The following is a 16628-nucleotide window of genomic DNA, read 5'->3' as shown; positions in this document are numbered from 1 at the left end:
TTCCAGGAATAACCCTATTATTCCACTTATTCCAGGAGTAACCCTATTATCTCCACCATTCTGCCTAATAGTTCACCATTCTGCCTTGCAGCCTCTGCATAAGAGACATTATGAGTACTTTTATATATGTGGGCCCCTCTAGCCCTTTTCTGCACGCTATATGCAGTTTAGCGAAGTTGCAACAGGTTGTGTTTTGAGTAACTCACACTTCCGACCGAAAATGTGGAATGGTCCAATTGAAATACATCCTGGGTGCAACTTTGCTAAACTGCGTACAGTAAGTGTATCTAAGTAAGTGTGAAAGTTAAGTTCCAAAGGGTTCCAAAACCGTATCGCAAGCGAGGATTATTAACGTTTTTAAACGTCAAAACAGAGCGTCGGGATTGTAGGTCACATGGAGCCAGCCCCCTTGCGTCCTTAAACACTAAGATCATCCCTCGCTTCCAAATGCTGATGTAGTTTACAGTGAGAGAACCGTCGGAAATAGTGGTTTTCAAATATTAATGTTCATATTTTCAGTCAAACTTTTAGAAGTTTGATTGCAAGAGAAATACACCTGCTTTTTTAAAAATGAAATTGGCAGTTGAGATCTGAAAGCAAACAGCAAAGTAATCTTTCCCAAGTCTCGTTGCGGATGTTTCACCACCGGAGTATTTTTCTTGTGGCACACGGGTCTTGCTTTTGGATTCATCCAACATGTCTAGTTCTTACAGAATCAGGTGAGCTGTAGATTTGATTTATACGTGGAAAGTAGGCCATAATAACACATTCGATTAAATGTGATCTAGCTATGTTTGTCTACCGTAAATGTCATGCGATGCGTTCACTGTAATTGGTCGTGGATTATGAGGTGGTGGACTCTGAAAGCCCTGTGGGCTGACGTTAACTAGCCACCTCTGCCCATTGCGTTGTTTCGAGGAAATGGGAAATCATCTGCTAGCAACATCGAGGAAAATGTCAGCTTCATTGACCTGTACTACACTGCAGACAATGTTTTTAAATTCCAATCCGCTTGAATGGAAAACATGTTTCCTAGCTATCTGCTCAAGCTAGCTGGCTCATTCATAGGCTCAAGCAGTCCACTCCCTAAAGGAGCATTTCATTCGAGGTGTTAATGAACGATGTAGTGGCAAACATTATGAAGGACTAAGAGATAATGCAGAACTGCTGCTAGCTACCTAATTCATCATATGCAATTATGCAACTAAGCAATGTTGCTAACATCATGCACACATTCTCCACTGATCAAATGATCAAAACAAACTGGAGACAGTCAAACCTGTGCGTTGTATTGTACTTCATGTTAATTATAAGCCCCAAATACAGGGAGAAGTACAAACTAGTCTACTCAAGATGCAGTGTTGCTATATAGCCTATTGCATAACATTTGGCCTATGCAATGGACATACTAACAGGACATCCTTTGAAATTCTTGAGAGACAAGGGCAGTTCAAAGCAGGACGCACTAATTCACTTGTATTAAATATATTTACACTTCCGCTATTTGGCAGTATCAAACAGTAGCCAAGAAAATGCAGAATCTTTGTAAATAAAACGGTTCAAATGCCTACTACAGTAACCTATTTTCTTTGATGGCTGAAATTTTGCTGCAAGGCTTAGTTGCAAGAAGCTGAAGGTTACTCATTATAAAGCTTCCCTGGCGTTTAGGCTACTATTCACTCATGCTTCTGGGCTTTCTTGTTCCAGGAAAAGACTGGATCCAATGTTATGAAGGGCAATCAAAGTTATGGTTTAACTGTGACAGCAAAGCACTTTTGCCTGGTGTTTGTTAATGATCTGAGGTCAGGGTTGGTGTCTCGTGAGCGAGCACTGGTGTTTGATAAAAAAACAGATGAACTGTTTTCCCTTTGAATAGCTCCAAGCTGAGTAACTTTGCTGATCATCTGCAGTTTTCCAGAGAGCCATGACAAACAGGATGTAGCTGCCGGTGAAGTCAAGGAAAGAGAATAGGAAAGAGAAATTGCTATTACAGGAGAAAGGCATACTAGATTGAAATCAAGTAACTTTTTATTTGGTTCTGTAGTTTAGAACAAAATCTGAATATCACAGATATGGTGTATTTAAGAATGGGCACAACTCTCTGATGTTGAATCGCTGAATAGCCAATCCTTTAAGTTCTACACACACTTCTTTCTATAAGACCTGCTGTAGCCTATAACCTACTGTCTGCTGTATAGTCTAGGCCTTTGAGTTTTTTAAGGCTAAATCATTCACAATCAGTCCGCCCGATCTATTTTGAGTTCCTCTGGGAGAATCAATACTTTTCCTGGTAGTGGTAATGTAGCCTAACCACCACATCAATGGGTCCTGTTATTTGGCTGGATAGTCAGCTGATCATAACAGCAGGACAGCCCACATTGATCATGGGAGCACATAGGTGTCACTGTCTCCATGCAGTCCAGCTGTAAGATGGATATTTCAGTGAATAGGCTAGTGGCAGTACTGCAGTTTGAACGAGTAATTCAGCACTGTTACAAAACAATAAGGGGGTACTTTGACCAAGTCCCTCCATTGAGTATGTTATGTTGTACCATAAGAACAGTTGGAGCAGGTTGTGTTGGTAAATCAGAAAGTCAAAGATTGTATACTTAGCAGTTGTCTAGGGTGGAAGTTGAACTACTTAACGATGTTGCTATGGGTGTCTATGGCTATAGGTACCAAGTTAGGGGGAGGGTATTTTGATCACCCCCCCCCCCCTTTTCTGGGCACATGATTTGACCCCCCCCCCCCCCCCCCCCCCCCCACACACACACACACACACAGTCAATGCACAAGGTAAACAAATGGAACCGTGCAGCCCTTTGTAGATTGTGACACAAAATAATGTGTTTTGCAATCTTTTGAAACATTTCCTCCTCCTTTATTTGTGGTTGTCACAGTAAACATATTAGTCTACCCAATCAGAACACCCAGTCCTATATTGTTTATGTCTGTCTGCTGCATGTGTAATAATCTGAACAAGGCATTATAGGAATGTTACCTTCCTCATTCTCGATGGGAGACATTCTTTTATGATCTACCATGAATGCAACAAACAATATGCCTCTTTCAACACAACCTACTTTGAGATGTTATTTTTCCCTTTCTTGTGCAAATGAAGAATCCAGGAGTTCAAGGTGGCCTTGAGTGAAGATAAGCTTGACTTAAAGGTGCTTCGGGAACTTTGCTTCAGCGGTAAGCAAGAACTTTGCTTTCACCATAATAAAATATGGAAAATTACATTGTTTTTAACACATTTTCATGTTTCCTATCTCTCTCCAGGTATCCCGTTTGAAGGAGGCATCCGTGCACTTTGCTGGAAAGTGAGTTACTCCAGCTCTTTAATAGACAGAGTGCATTCGGAAAGTATTCAGACCCCTTGACTTTTTTCACATTTTGTTACTCTACAGCCTTATTTTAAAATTGATGAAATAATTTTTCATCAATCTACACACAATACCCCATAATGACAAAGCAACAAAACTGATATCAAATTTGCATAAGTGTTCAGACCCTTTATTCTGTATTTTATTGAAGCACCTTTGGAAGTGATTACAGCCTTGAGTCTACTTGGGTAAGATGCTACAAGCTTGACACACCTGAATTTGGGGAGTTTCTCCTGGCTCTGGCTGGGTCACTCAAGGACATTCAGAGACTTGTCCCGAAGCCACTTGTTTGTTGTCTTGGCTGTGTGCTTACGGTCGTTGTCCTGTTGGAAGGTGAACCTTCGCCCCAATCTGAGATCCTGAGCGTTCTGGAGCAAGTTTTCATCAAGAATCTCTCTCTGTACTTTGCAGTCCCTGCCGCTGAAAAACATCCCCACAGCAGGATGCTGCCACCACCATGCTTCACTGTAGGGATGGTGCCAGGTTTCTTCGATGTGGCGCTTGGCATTCAGCCCAAAACGTTCAATCTTGGTTTCATCAGACCAAATAATCTTGTTTCTCATGGTCTGAGAGTCCTTTAGGTGCCTTTTGGCCAACTCCAAGCGGGCTGTCATGTGCCTTTCACTGAGGAGTGGCTTTCTTCTGGCCACTCTACCATAAAGGCCGGATTAGAGTACGGCAGAGATGGTTGTCCTTTTGGAAGGTTCTCCCATCTCCACAGAGGAACTTTGGAACTCTGTTAGTGACAATTGGGTTCTTGGTCACCTCCCTGACCAAGGCCCTTCTCCCCTCAGTTTGCCCGGGCGGCCAGCTCTAGGAAGAGTCTTGGTGATTCCAAACTTCTTCCATTTAAGAATGATGGAGGCTACTGTCTTTTGGGGACCTTCAATGCTGCAGAAAAATGTTGGTACCCTTCCCCAGATCTGTGCCTCGACGCAATCCTGTCTCGGAGCTCTACAAACAATTCCTTCGACCTCTTGGTTGGTTTTTTTTTTTGGCTTGGTTTTTACTCTGACATGCACTGTAAACTGTGAAGCTTTAAATAGACAGGTGTGTGCCTTTCCAGGTCATGTCCAAACAATTGGATTTACCACAGGACTCCAAGTCCAACATTTTAAGGATGATCAATGGAAACAGGATGCACCTGAGCTCAATTTGTAGATGATAATGGCGCTGGAGGGGATGGCTGCTGTTTTACAGGCTCCTAACAAACTACTATTTTGTTTGTTTTTCCAGTTTTTTGTAACTTATTTTGTACATAATGTTGCTGCTACCGTCTCTTGTGACCGAGAAGAGCTTCTGGACATCAGAACAGCGATTACTCACCTCACACTGGACGAAGAATTTTTCTTTAATGAGTCTGACTCGAAGGATATACTGCTTTGTCAAGACAAGGCCCAAATCCCCATCATTCATGTGAAGAAAATATGGAAATACAGGGGGCGGAGGTCTGGGTTCCTTGTGAGAATTAATTGGCGAGTGAGTAAACCACCACTACCCTCCGTATTATTGGCCAACGTGCAATCATTGGAAAACAAACTGGACGCTCTACGATTAAAACTATCCTACCAACGGGACATTATAAACTGTATCTTATGTTTCACCGAGACTTGGCTGAATGATAACATGGACAATACAGAGCTGGCTGGCTTCTCCTTTTCTTGGCAGGACAGTGCAGCTATGTCTGGTAAGACGAGGGGTGGGGGTGTGTGTCTATTTGTCAGTAACTGCTGGTGGTGCCCCATGTCTAATATTAAAGAAGTCATGAGGTATTGCTCGCCTGAGGTAGAATACCTCATGATAAGCTCTAGACCACACTATCTACCAAGAGAGTTCATATCTATATTATTCGTAGCCATCCATTTATCACCACAAACCGATGCTGGCACTCAACAAACCGATGCTGGCACTAAGACCCCACTCAACGAGCTGTATAAGGCCATAAGCGAACAAGAAAAAGATAAATCCAGAAGCAACGCTCCTAGTGGACGTGGACTTTAATGCAGTCAAACTTAAATCCGTTTGACCTCATTTCTACCAGCATGTCATGTGTAACCAGAGGAGAAATACAACTCTCCACACACAAGAGACGCATCCAAAGCTCTCCCTCGCCCTCCATTTGGCAAATCTGACCAGAATTCTAACCTCCTGATTCCTGCTTGCAAGCAAAAACTAAAGAAGGAAGTACCAGTGACTCGCTCAATACAGAAGTGGTCAGATGACGCAGATTAGATCAATACAGAAGTGGTCAGATGACGCAGATTAGAGGTCGACCGATTATGATTTTTCAACGCCGATACCGATTATTGGAGGACCAAAACAAGCCGATACCGATTTTATATATGTAATAATGACAATTACAACAATACTGAATGAACACTTTTATTTTAACTTAATATAATACATCAAAATCTATTTAGTCTCAAGTAAATAATGAAACATGTTCAATATGGTTTAAATAATGAAAAAACAAAGTGTTGGAGAAGAAAGTAAAAGTGCAAAATGTGCTATGTAAAAAAGCTAACATTTAAGTTTGTTGCTCAGAACATGAGAACATATGAAAGCTGGTGGTTCCTTTTAACACGAGTCTTCAATATTCCCAGGTAAGACGTTTTAGGTTGTAGTTATTATAGGACTATTTCTCTCAATACCATTTGTATTTCATATACCTTTGACTATTAGATGTTCTTATAGGCATTATAGTATTGACAGCCTAATCTCTGGAGTTGATAGGCTTGAAGTCATAAACAGCGCTGTGCTTCAAGCATTGAAGTGCTGTTTGAATGAATACTTACGAGCCTGCTGCTGCCTACCTCCGCTCAGTCAGGCTGCTTTATCAAATCATAGACTTAATTAGAATAAACACAGAAATACAAGCCTTAGGTCATTAATATGGTCAAATCTGGAAACTCTCATCTCGAAAACAAGACGTTTATTCTTTCAGTGAAATACGGAACCGTTCCGGGTGGCAAGCCTAAGTCTAAATATTGCTGTTACATTGCACAACCTTCAATGTTATGTCATCATTTTGTAAAATTCTGGCAAATGAATTACGGTCTTTGTTAGGAAGAAATGGTCTTCACACAGTTCGTAACAAGCCATGTGTACTCAAAGCATGCGCAGACCAACTGGCAAGTGTCTTCATTGACATTTTCAACCTCTCCCTGACCGAGTCTGCAATACCTACTTTTCAAACAGACCACCATAGTCCCAGGTGCCCAAAATTGCGACTGTAACCTGCCTAAATGATTAACGCCCCGTAGCACTCACTTCGGTAGCCATGAAGTGGTTTGAAAGGCTTGTCATGGCCCATATCAACACCATCATGCCAGAAACCCTAGACCCACTCCAATTCGCATACCGCCCCAACAGATCCACAGATGTCTCAATTCCACTCCACACAGCCCTTTCCCACCTGGACAAAAGGAACACCTATGTGAGAAAGCTGTTTGTTGACTACAGCTCAGCGTTCAACACCATAGTGCCCAAAAGGCTCATCACTATGCTAAGGACCCTGGGACTAAACACCTCCCTCTGCAACTGGATCCTGGACTTGCTGACGGGTCGCCCCCAGGTGGTAAGGGTAGGCAACAACACATCTGCCACGCTGATCCTCAACACGGGCCCCTCGGGTGCGTGCTTAGTCCCCACCTGTACTCCCTGTTCACCCACGACTGCGTGGCCAAATTCGAATCATTAAGTTTGCTGACGACACAACAGTCATAGGCCAGATCACCGACTGATTGTGGACTATAAGAAAAGTAGGGCCCTACATGCCGCCATTAACATCGACAGGACTCAAGTGGAACGGGTCGAGAGTTTAAAGTTCTTTGGATTCCACATCACCAACAAACTATCCTGGTCCAAACACACCAAGACAGTTGTGAAGAGGGCACAACAACACATTTTCCCCCTCAGGAGACTGAAAAGATTTGGCAATGGTCCCCAGATCCTCAAAGTCCCACAGCTGCTCCATCGAAAGCATCCTGACCGGAAGGCGGTACAGAGGGTTGTGTCTACAGCCCAGTACATCACTGGGGCCGAGCTTCCTGCCATCCAGGGACTATACTAGGTGGTGTCAGAGAAAGGTCCAAAAAATTGTCAAAGGCTCCAGTCAACCAAGTCATAGACTGTTCTCTCTGCTACCGCACGGCAAGCAATACCAGCGCGCCAAGTCTAGGACTAAAAGGCTCCTTAACAGCTTCAACCCCCAAGCCATACGGCTGCTGAACAATTAATCAGATGGCCACCCAGACTATTTACATTGACACCCTCCCCCTCCATTTGTTTTTACCTTGCTGCTACTCACTGTTTATTATCTATGCATAGTCACTTCACCCCTACCTACATGTACAAATTACCTTGACTAACCTTTACCCCCGCACATTGACTTCTTGTAATTGAGTCTAGGCTACTGTTCAAATGTTGCTGTAATGTTTCTCATTGCATGGTGTTGTGTTGCATGTTTAGTTTTCTGGAATTCATTGTCAAGCTTTAAAAACCGAAGCCAGACTGCAACATTTTAGTAGCCTAGGACCATGGCATGTGTCTGTACAGTTTATGTACACTTTCCCTCCGCTGCCCGCTGTAAACGGGACACACAAAAGTAGCTCTATTAACATTGAATTCACGGATGCGAGTGCATCAGGCTGTAATTTCCTGAAGTAGTTGACTCAACTGTTGACTCATTGTCCTTTAGTAGTAAGGTGTACCCACGTGTGAATGCTTTATTTTATCACTTTTTTTGGTCAGTGCCATTAGTGACGATATGATGCAGCGCACTGGCTTGTGTGTGGATCTGGGAGGAGGAGTGTGTCTGTGGCCAACGCCTTTTGGCGTGCAGCACGTTTGCAATGCAGTGCATCGGGGTGGTATGGAGGCGGGCCAAAATGAATTGACAACCCAAGTAATTGCACGGGCTGGATGGAAATGTGTCACGGGCAGGATTCAGCCCGCAGACCTTTTGTTTGACACCTGATCTACAGTATGTTGCATTAGCCTTAGATTTAGTATTAGTTTAAGCCTGTTGTTCTAACCGTTTCTGTGAAGGGTTGGGATTCACATTTCTAATGACTTGCTTCAATGTTTCCAGGTCCTGCTCAATTACCTGCCTTTGGACCAGATGATATGGGAGTCCTTCCTCAAAAAGCAGAGGTACAAATGTCTCCAACAGTGCTGGTGGACTCCTCTTTATCAACAGGAGGAGATTAATGGACATGTTTTGTACTCTGTGTATAAAGTGCATGAAAACATCTACTGCTCAAGACTTAGCCACTGTGTGTGTCCTTCCATCTTTGCCTGAATTATAACTTGGTAGCTAACCAGTTCTTAGTCAAGTATATCCCTCCTGTCCCACTGGAGTTTACTTTTGAATCCCTCAGATTTGAGTATTTCTAGACAAACAGCTGAGTCATAATGGAACCTGACCGATTTAAAATCTCACTCTAAAACACAACACCCAGCACCGGTCAGCTATATCAGGTCTGCTCGGCCCGGGAAACAGTGATGGTGATGATGAGTCATGCTTGTCTGCTGCTTCTATTGGCTCATCCCTGACATTATTCAAATACTTCAAATACTTCAAGTGTTTGGTTGATCCTGCCTTTACTGGCCCTGTCAAGAAACAATGCCTAGCCCCTAGTCAATTCATGTAAACCAGAGCGAATTGGGTCAGTATAAGAAATATGTTGGTGTCTCCATGATATCATGGCTGTATCTTTGAGGACTTTTCACCCCAAAGTCAAAATCAAGTCAAATTGAACTCCTTAAAGGAAACTACTAGGCGTTTCAGTCTCTTGCGGTTACCCACAGGCATAGAGATGATTGTATGTATTTGTGACCCACAGGGAGGTGTACTCCCAGTTCCTAAAGGAGATGATCATCCAACCAGGCATCGCTAAGGCCAACCTGGGCCTCTCCAGAGAGGACGTGACTATGGAGGACCACGTGAGTTTCCCTTCTCCTCTCCCTATTTTTTTGCCCTCAACATATTAACATTTCCTACTCTGATACACACTACTGGACTGTCTGAGCCAATGGATATATGATTTTTCACAGATCAGTCTCCCATACATTCATTAAACATGCTCTATTTCTATCTGTCCCGCTCTCTCAGCCTCTCAACCCCAACCCAGACAGCAAGTGGAACAACTACTTCAGAGACAATGAGGTGCTGCTACAGATTGATAAAGATGTTCGGTAGGTCTGACTGCCTGGGCAACCAGCTAGGTAGTTCTTTGGTGCATCTCCATGTATTTTAAGTCACTCATCCTTTAGAGCATCTTAACTGATGATTATAGTCTATTCATGTATTCCAGTACCCAGTCATGTAATACCATCTCCAAAAAAGCAGAAGATTGGAAGCAGTGGCTCTCTCGTGGAAGCCTTATGTTCCACATAGGAATACACTAACCAGTGTATTTCATGACGGCAGGCGCTTGTACCCCGACATGGCGTTCTTCCAGCGGCCAACAGGCTACCCCTGCCAGCTGATCCTGGACCCCCAGAACGACTACGAGACACTCAGGCGCCGTGTGGAACAGACTACCCTCAAGGCCCAAACTGTGGACCGCAACCGCAGCGGGGTCACCAATGTGAGTGAGAGGCGGGGGAGTCGTGTGCGTTTTTGGTTTTTATGTGTATGAACAGACATATTGGTCTGTCAATGTTAATGCCTCCACTTCCGGAGGCAGCAGGGTAACCTTGTTTCGGTAATGCCAGGGGAAACACTATTCAGATGGGCTGACTCTACCACCCTGTGTTATGTTCAATGCCCCTCTCCTGCTTTAAGCAATGCAGTCATGATGTGCATGCAGTGGTGCGTGTGTACTGCAAGGTCCAGGTGAGTGTATTGGCTTGACGATGATGGGTCGATAACCTTTATTTTACTTATGGGTGTTTTAAGTTTGTGTCCACTTCCATCCCATAACAATTGACTGGATGCCCCTCCAATGGTCTTCTATGGCCGAGAGCTGTAGTGCTTCAACTGCTTTCAGAACTAGGACTGGTTTCTCATCCGGTCCTAATTCTTCCCTCTGTTTTCCGCTCCCCATCTCCAGGTGAGCTCCCCGGGCAAGGCCCTTAACCTGTACCCGTCCAACGAGTACGAGGTGCTGCCCAGCGGCTGCGAGGCACACTGGGAGGTGGTGGAGCGAATCCTGTTCATCTACGCCAAGCTCAACCCGGGCATCGCCTACGTGCAGGGCATGAACGAGGTGGTGGGCCCTATCTACTACACCTTTGCCACCGACCCCAACAACGAGTGGAAAGGTGGGTGCGGGAGGGGATGTGTTCGTGCGTGTGTATTATTTTGGGAGCATAGCAGAAGGCACATTTTCATCTCTAGTGCAGATGAACAAATAAATTCCTATTGTATTAAACACAAACATCAGCCCAATCTGCTGCTGCCTGCATCTACTTCCCTATTTTAGTCCCATTCCCCTGGTTTCTGCAACAGAATTCGAATGTTCTGTGACGCAATGGATCAAGCTGAGTCAGCACTGCCACCTACAGGACAAATGAGGGATGGCCAACATTTCATATGCTTCCCATCTCATCTACAGATATTTATTGTGCCACCTCTAAAGAAGTTTTTTTTTTTGAGGTGGCACACTAGCTAGATTTCAGTCCAATCAGATTTTCATGCAAATATTCTTAAAAAGGCTATGTGTGATGACGTAATGCACATAAAAACCACTTGCTCTAAAGTTCTCAACGAATAAAAAACAAGTTCAGTATGTTTCCATGGCATTTTCCACTCTATCTATGGTTTTATTACAAATTGTTGGCAATTAAACGGCAAACTTGCCGAGTCTTCTCTCTAGACAACAGTTCACTGATAAAGTGGACAGGTTAGGGTGTATGATGAGATGGATAAGATCAAGATCATTCTTATTTGTTAATTGGATGCTAATCACCGACCATCATGTCACTAACATACAAATTAAGACCCGGGATATTTATTGGAATTGAGCATCGAGCTCATCACTGTGTACATTCACCATTCTATGTACGTCATAACTTATTTCATCTGTAGCCTAATAAACGGCATGCTTTTTCAAGTCGTAGTCGGACCACTACACAACATAGCATCGCGTGACTGCAAATCTACCTCAACTATTCTATCAACAATTGCACAAGAAATTGTTTTCACCCCAATTTGTCGCATAATTAATTTTACAGACACAAAACGATCCCACAATGTCAAACGAACACATTTTCTGTCCTTTTTTACTCCTTTTTCTCCCCAATTTCGTGGTATCCAATTGTCCCATCGTTACAACTCCCATACGGACTCGGGAGAGGTGAAGGTCGAGAGCCATGCGTCCTCCAAAACCCAGCCAAGCCTTAGACCACTACGCCACTCGGGAGGACTGACATTTTTGAAATTGTACCGACACTTCCTATTTCCATCACGGCTGTCTTGATTTGTTTTTATATGGTATTACTTTACTTGCAAAAAAACTGTTGATGGAAACATGGTTACTGTCTATAGTATATTTGAATGACTGGCAGGCGTTGAACAGACAGACACAATTGACACTAGGTAGGGCATGATTGATCGACTGACTGATTTGCCTGTCCAACCAATCAGAGCACGCCGAGGCAGACACCTTCTTTTGTTTCACCAACCTGATGTCAGAGAACCGGGACATGTTCATCAAGAGCCTGGACGACTCGCAGTGCGGCATCACCTACAAGATGGAGAGCGTCTACTCCATGCTCAAGGAGAAGGACATGGACCTCTATATGAAACTGGTGAGAAAAGGCCTCTTGGGCCCAGTCCCAAAACCATCCCTAGGCCCTTTCCCTAGGGGGGTAGATTTTGTATAAGGTGCACATTTATTTATTTTTCTCATGTAATTACAAAAAGTGTGTTGGATTTAGTTAAATGACTTCATTTAGTGGGATAATGTTTTGTTTGTAATAATGATGGAGGCTAGTTAAATTTTTCAACCTCTCTCTCTCCCTTCCTCCCTTCTTTCTAACAGCAGGAGCAGAACATCAAGCCACAGTACTTCACCTTCCGCTGGCTGACCCTGCTGCTGTCCCAGGAGTTCCTCCTGCCCGACGTCATCCGCATCTGGGACACGCTCTTCTCCGACCAGGACCGCTTCGACTTCCTCATCCTGGTCTGCTGCGCCATGCTCGTGTGAGTTCCTGTTAAAGGAATTTAATAATTCCCAAATGTGTTCATTAACCAATTCAATTGAAATCACTCTGTCTGTTTCTAAGAATTTGTAAGATCCTTATTTGCATAAAATGGACAGAGTCTATCAAAATTAGCCAATAGTATTTATTCTCGGAGCGCTGCTCATAGAACCATGTACAACAGCTTATATATCACATATGACGTCATAGGTCTATCAAAATTAGCCAATAGTATTTATTCTCGGAGCGCTGCTCATAGAACCATGTACAACAGTTTATATATCACATATGACGTCATAGGTTATAAAATGTCTCTCCTCCTCTCGACCAGGACAAAGCAGGTTCAAAAGTTCATTCCAACTCACTAGCGCACATACCTGACACACTATACCTAGATTAACTCCTGAAGTCTCACCATAGTTTATTACCTCTTAGCAGACAGTTCCAGTCCCCCCCCAGATAGGGAAAACCTGGAGGGGCTCTCGCTGTCTTATTTTATCGCCACAGAGTTATAGCTGAGTCGGTTCAAACATAGGTTAATGACCCTCTTTGCTTACTTTAGACACACACACATACATTCCTTCTTCCACAATGGTTATCATTTCCAATTACCCCTTATCCATGCTACATAACCTCTTTCTTATGAACTAACATTATTAATCAGATATTGTAAAACAGGGTAGAGTTGAGTTAGTTATAGTTCTATTTAAATGTACACATTGTTTAGTCATTATTCATAAATTTCCTAACAGTTCCCCCTTCTGTCCTGCCCAGCAATGAACCACTACCCCCTGGACAAACCCGTGTCCATAACTCCAGATGGACCCCATACCCAATTCCCTAAGTCTGTTGATTTTATTTAGGAATGCAATGCAATGCAATTCCTGAATTGACTTGAATTTGGATGGATTTGGATAGGAATTTGATCTTACCATATAATGTGTTATGTTTGTTATTTCTGTCCTGATTGGCATGCTTGTCCTGTGTGGTTTCAGACTGATTCGAGATCAGTTGCTGGCAGGAGACTTCACGGTCAACATGAGACTGCTGCAGGTAAGACCATCTAAAAGGCTCTATCCAAGTAGTGGGGCCAATATAGGTCATGCTTGGGCAACTAAGGAGGTTTTATTTTACATTTGACTGATTGTCCATGTTCTTTTTCAGGACTACCCCATCTCAGATGTCCACACCATCCTGGCCAAGGCCAAGGAGCTTCAGGGTGGCTCATAGCCACCCCTCCCCCTATCTCCCTTTCCTGGATTTGGGGGATGCACCATTGAAACTGGTAACCCTAGGTGACAACAAGGCCCCATTTCACCCTGGGAGGGAGAGGAAGCCACCTGGTGCCGTGGTGGTGCACGGTTTCCTCAAAGCAACCAAACGTAATACTTAGTCTTCTTGTCTCACTCTCACGGCCCGACAGTATTTCCACTCTCTCAGAGAGGGTGTGTGGGCTCAAGCTATTTATTTTTGCACTGAACACTTGAAAAAAATGACAATCTACATATATGAAGCAGAGAAACCAGTTACCCATACAACAGCGTCATTATAACGTTTGTCAGTGCTATTATAACACTCCTAGGTTATTTTAATAGTATGTTTTTTTTCTTTCACTTTGTTTATTTTTGAACATGGTTATTTTTTATTGTGGAGCTCTTACGAAAGACGAAATGTAATACTATCGTGTAAAGTCTAACAACAACAAAAAATTAGTATAGATTGTAACTAGGATCATATGCCTTTGGTAATGGGCAATTGAAACGTGAAGGTCCTCTGTTTGTTTTCGGTTAAACTCAGTCTGGCCAGTTTAAAGCCAGCCACTTGAATCTCCAATATTAATGTATGTTTGCAAAATGTTGGTATCAAATGAATGGGGTGTGAAACCTGTACCTTACTCACTAACCCAAAGTGCATGCTTATACGTTAGCCCAAAAGCTAATGAAAAAACAAATGAACCCTTGATTGTCTTAAATCTAGTCTTAGGGGGAAATTGATACAGTGATGATGATGATGGTCTATTTTATTGTAAGGGCATTACTTTGCAAACAAAACAGTCAGATTAAATTGGGCATTCAAGTTTTTAATATATTTTGAGTAATTTCTTAATATATTGTGAGTAATTTCTGGTCGCATTAAAAAAGTGGTTCACATGTAAAGCATAATAAATTGAACATTAATGGCATGTTAAGTGAAGAATAACACATTTTGCTCTGCATACTGTTGGATAATTAGAGAGAACAAATTATTGATGATAATAACTAAATATGTATAATTAATGACATTAAAATGCTATGATAACATTTCTGTACTCAGATAATGGAATTGACAGATAACAGAGCTGACAACTGAAAATCACTAACATTTAATGTGTTATTGTTTTTTTGGTCTCAGTTACCAGTTACCACAAAGTTAATACACCATTGAAATGTACCTTTTCAAACTGTAGGACCTACATAATAATGTGATACTTTGTTAAGTACACAGAGAATGCTTTCTTGCTTTGTAATGATAATTTAATCATTATGATTATGATACAGCTCACGAAAGTTACCTTTTTACTGTTTGCGTTTCAGATTTTTTGGCACTCCCTAGTATCGCCATCCATTTCGGTCTACAGTACATTTGGAAAGTATTCAGACCCCTTAACATTTTCCACATTTTGTTACGTTCCAGCCTTATTCTAAAATTGATTAAAAGGTTTTTCCCCCTCAATCTACACACAATACCCCATAATGACAAAGCAAAAACAGGTTTTTAGACATGTTTGCAAATACATTTGTTTAATCACATTTACATTACTATTCAGACCCTTTTCTCAGTACTTTATTGAAGCACCTTTGGCAGCGATTACAGCCTTGTCTTCTTGGGTATGACGCTACAAACTTGGCACACTTGTATTTGGGGAGTTTCTCCCATTCTTCTCTGCAGATCCTCTCAAGCTCTGTCAGTTTGGATGGGGAGCGACACTGCACAGCTATTTTCAGGTCTCTCCAGAGATGTTCGATCTTGGTCAAGTCTGGCCTCTGGCTGGGCCACTCAAGGACATTCAGACACTTGTCCCGAAGCCACTCCTGCGTTGTCTTGGCTGTGTGATTAGGGTCGTTGTCCTGTTGGAAGGTGAACGTTCGGCCCAGTCTGTGGTCCTGAGCACTCTGGAGCATGTTTTCATCAAGGATCTCTCTGTACTTTGCTCTGTTCATCTTTGCCTCGATCCTGACTAGTCAGTCCCTGCTGCTGAAAAACATCCCCACAGCATGATGCTGCCACCATCATGCTTCACCGTAGGGATGGTACCAGGTTTCCTCCAGATGTTACGCTTGGCATTTAGGCCAAAGAGTTCAATCTTGGTTTCATCAGACCAGAGAGTCTTGTTTCTCTACTATAAAGGCCTGATTGGTGGAGTGCTGCAGAGATGGTTGTCCTTTTGGAAGGTTCTCCCATCTCCAGAGAGGAACTTTGGAGCTCTGTTAGTGACAATTGGGTTCTTGGTTATCTCCCTGTCCAAGTCCCTTCTCCCCCGATTGCTCAGTTTGGCCGCGCGGACGGCTTTAAGAAGAGTCTCTGTGGTCAAATTTCTTCCGTTTTCAGAATGATGGAGGCCACTGTGTTCTTGGGGACCTTCAATGCTGCATACATTTTTTTGGTACCCTTCCCTAGATCAATCCTGTCTCAGAGCTCTGTGGACAATTCCTTCGACCTCATGGCTTGGTCTTTGCTCTGACGTGCATTGTCAACTGTGGGACCTTATATAGACAGGTGTGTGTGTTTTCAAATCATATCCAATCAATTGAATTTCCAACAGGTGGACTCCAATCAAATTGTAGAAACATCTCAAGGATGATCAATAGAAACAGGACTTCAAGTCTCATAGCAAAGTGGCTGAATACTTAAGTAAATAATGTATTTGTTTTTTTATTTGTAATACATTTGCAAAAAATTCTAAAAAACTGTTTTCGACTTTGTCATTATAGGGTATTGTGTGTAGATTGCTGAGGATTTATTTTTATTTAATCCATTTTTAGAATAAGGCTGTAACGTAACAAGATGTGGAAAAAGTCAAGGGATCTGAATACTTTCTGAAGGCACTATACA

The 16628-nt window shown here is 42.8% G+C and overlaps 1 protein-coding gene across 3 annotated transcripts; it reads left to right on the top strand.

The window, feature by feature from the left end:
- Positions 1-210: 210 nt before the first annotated feature.
- LOC110509519 (TBC1 domain family member 13) lies at positions 211-14836 on the top strand. Of its 3 annotated transcripts, none has more exons than XM_036967654.1 (12): positions 211-277; positions 3122-3195; positions 3283-3323; positions 8479-8540; positions 9233-9332; positions 9502-9584; positions 9820-9979; positions 10445-10655; positions 11980-12143; positions 12380-12537; positions 13532-13589; positions 13701-14836. In XM_036967654.1, exons 1-12 carry the CDS (start codon positions 228-230, stop codon positions 13764-13766), a joined length of 1227 nt encoding a protein of 408 aa, XP_036823549.1. In that variant the 5' UTR covers positions 211-227; the 3' UTR covers positions 13767-14836. The 3 variants fall into 3 exon arrangements, with proteins under 3 accessions (XP_036823549.1, XP_021446109.1, XP_021446110.1); XM_021590434.2 differs by having other exon boundaries at positions 12377-12537; XM_021590435.2 differs by lacking the exon at positions 211-277 and adding an exon at positions 391-719 and having other exon boundaries at positions 12377-12537.
- The last annotated feature ends 1792 nt before the right edge of the window (positions 14837-16628 follow it).

The sequence above is a fragment of the Oncorhynchus mykiss genome, chromosome Y, assembly GCF_013265735.2.
Source record: "Oncorhynchus mykiss isolate Arlee chromosome Y, USDA_OmykA_1.1, whole genome shotgun sequence".
NCBI classification, from domain to species: domain Eukaryota; kingdom Metazoa; phylum Chordata; class Actinopteri; order Salmoniformes; family Salmonidae; genus Oncorhynchus; species Oncorhynchus mykiss.
Note: the sequence above shows the minus strand (reverse complement) of the source record. Positions and strands in the feature narration are given on the sequence as shown.

Excerpts from the sequence above, each read along its gene's own strand:
- LOC110509519 (XM_021590434.2), top strand. The coding sequence starts at position 228 with ATGGTCCAATTGAAATACATCCTGGGTGCAACTTTGCTAAACTGCGTA. Across the intron at positions 278-3,121 it reads ACTTTGCTAAACTGCGTACA|AATCCAGGAGTTCAAGGTGG; the intron begins GTAAGTGTATCT and ends GTGCAAATGAAG. Across the intron at positions 9,980-10,444 it reads ACCGCAGCGGGGTCACCAAT|GTGAGCTCCCCGGGCAAGGC; the intron begins GTGAGTGAGAGG and ends CCCCATCTCCAG.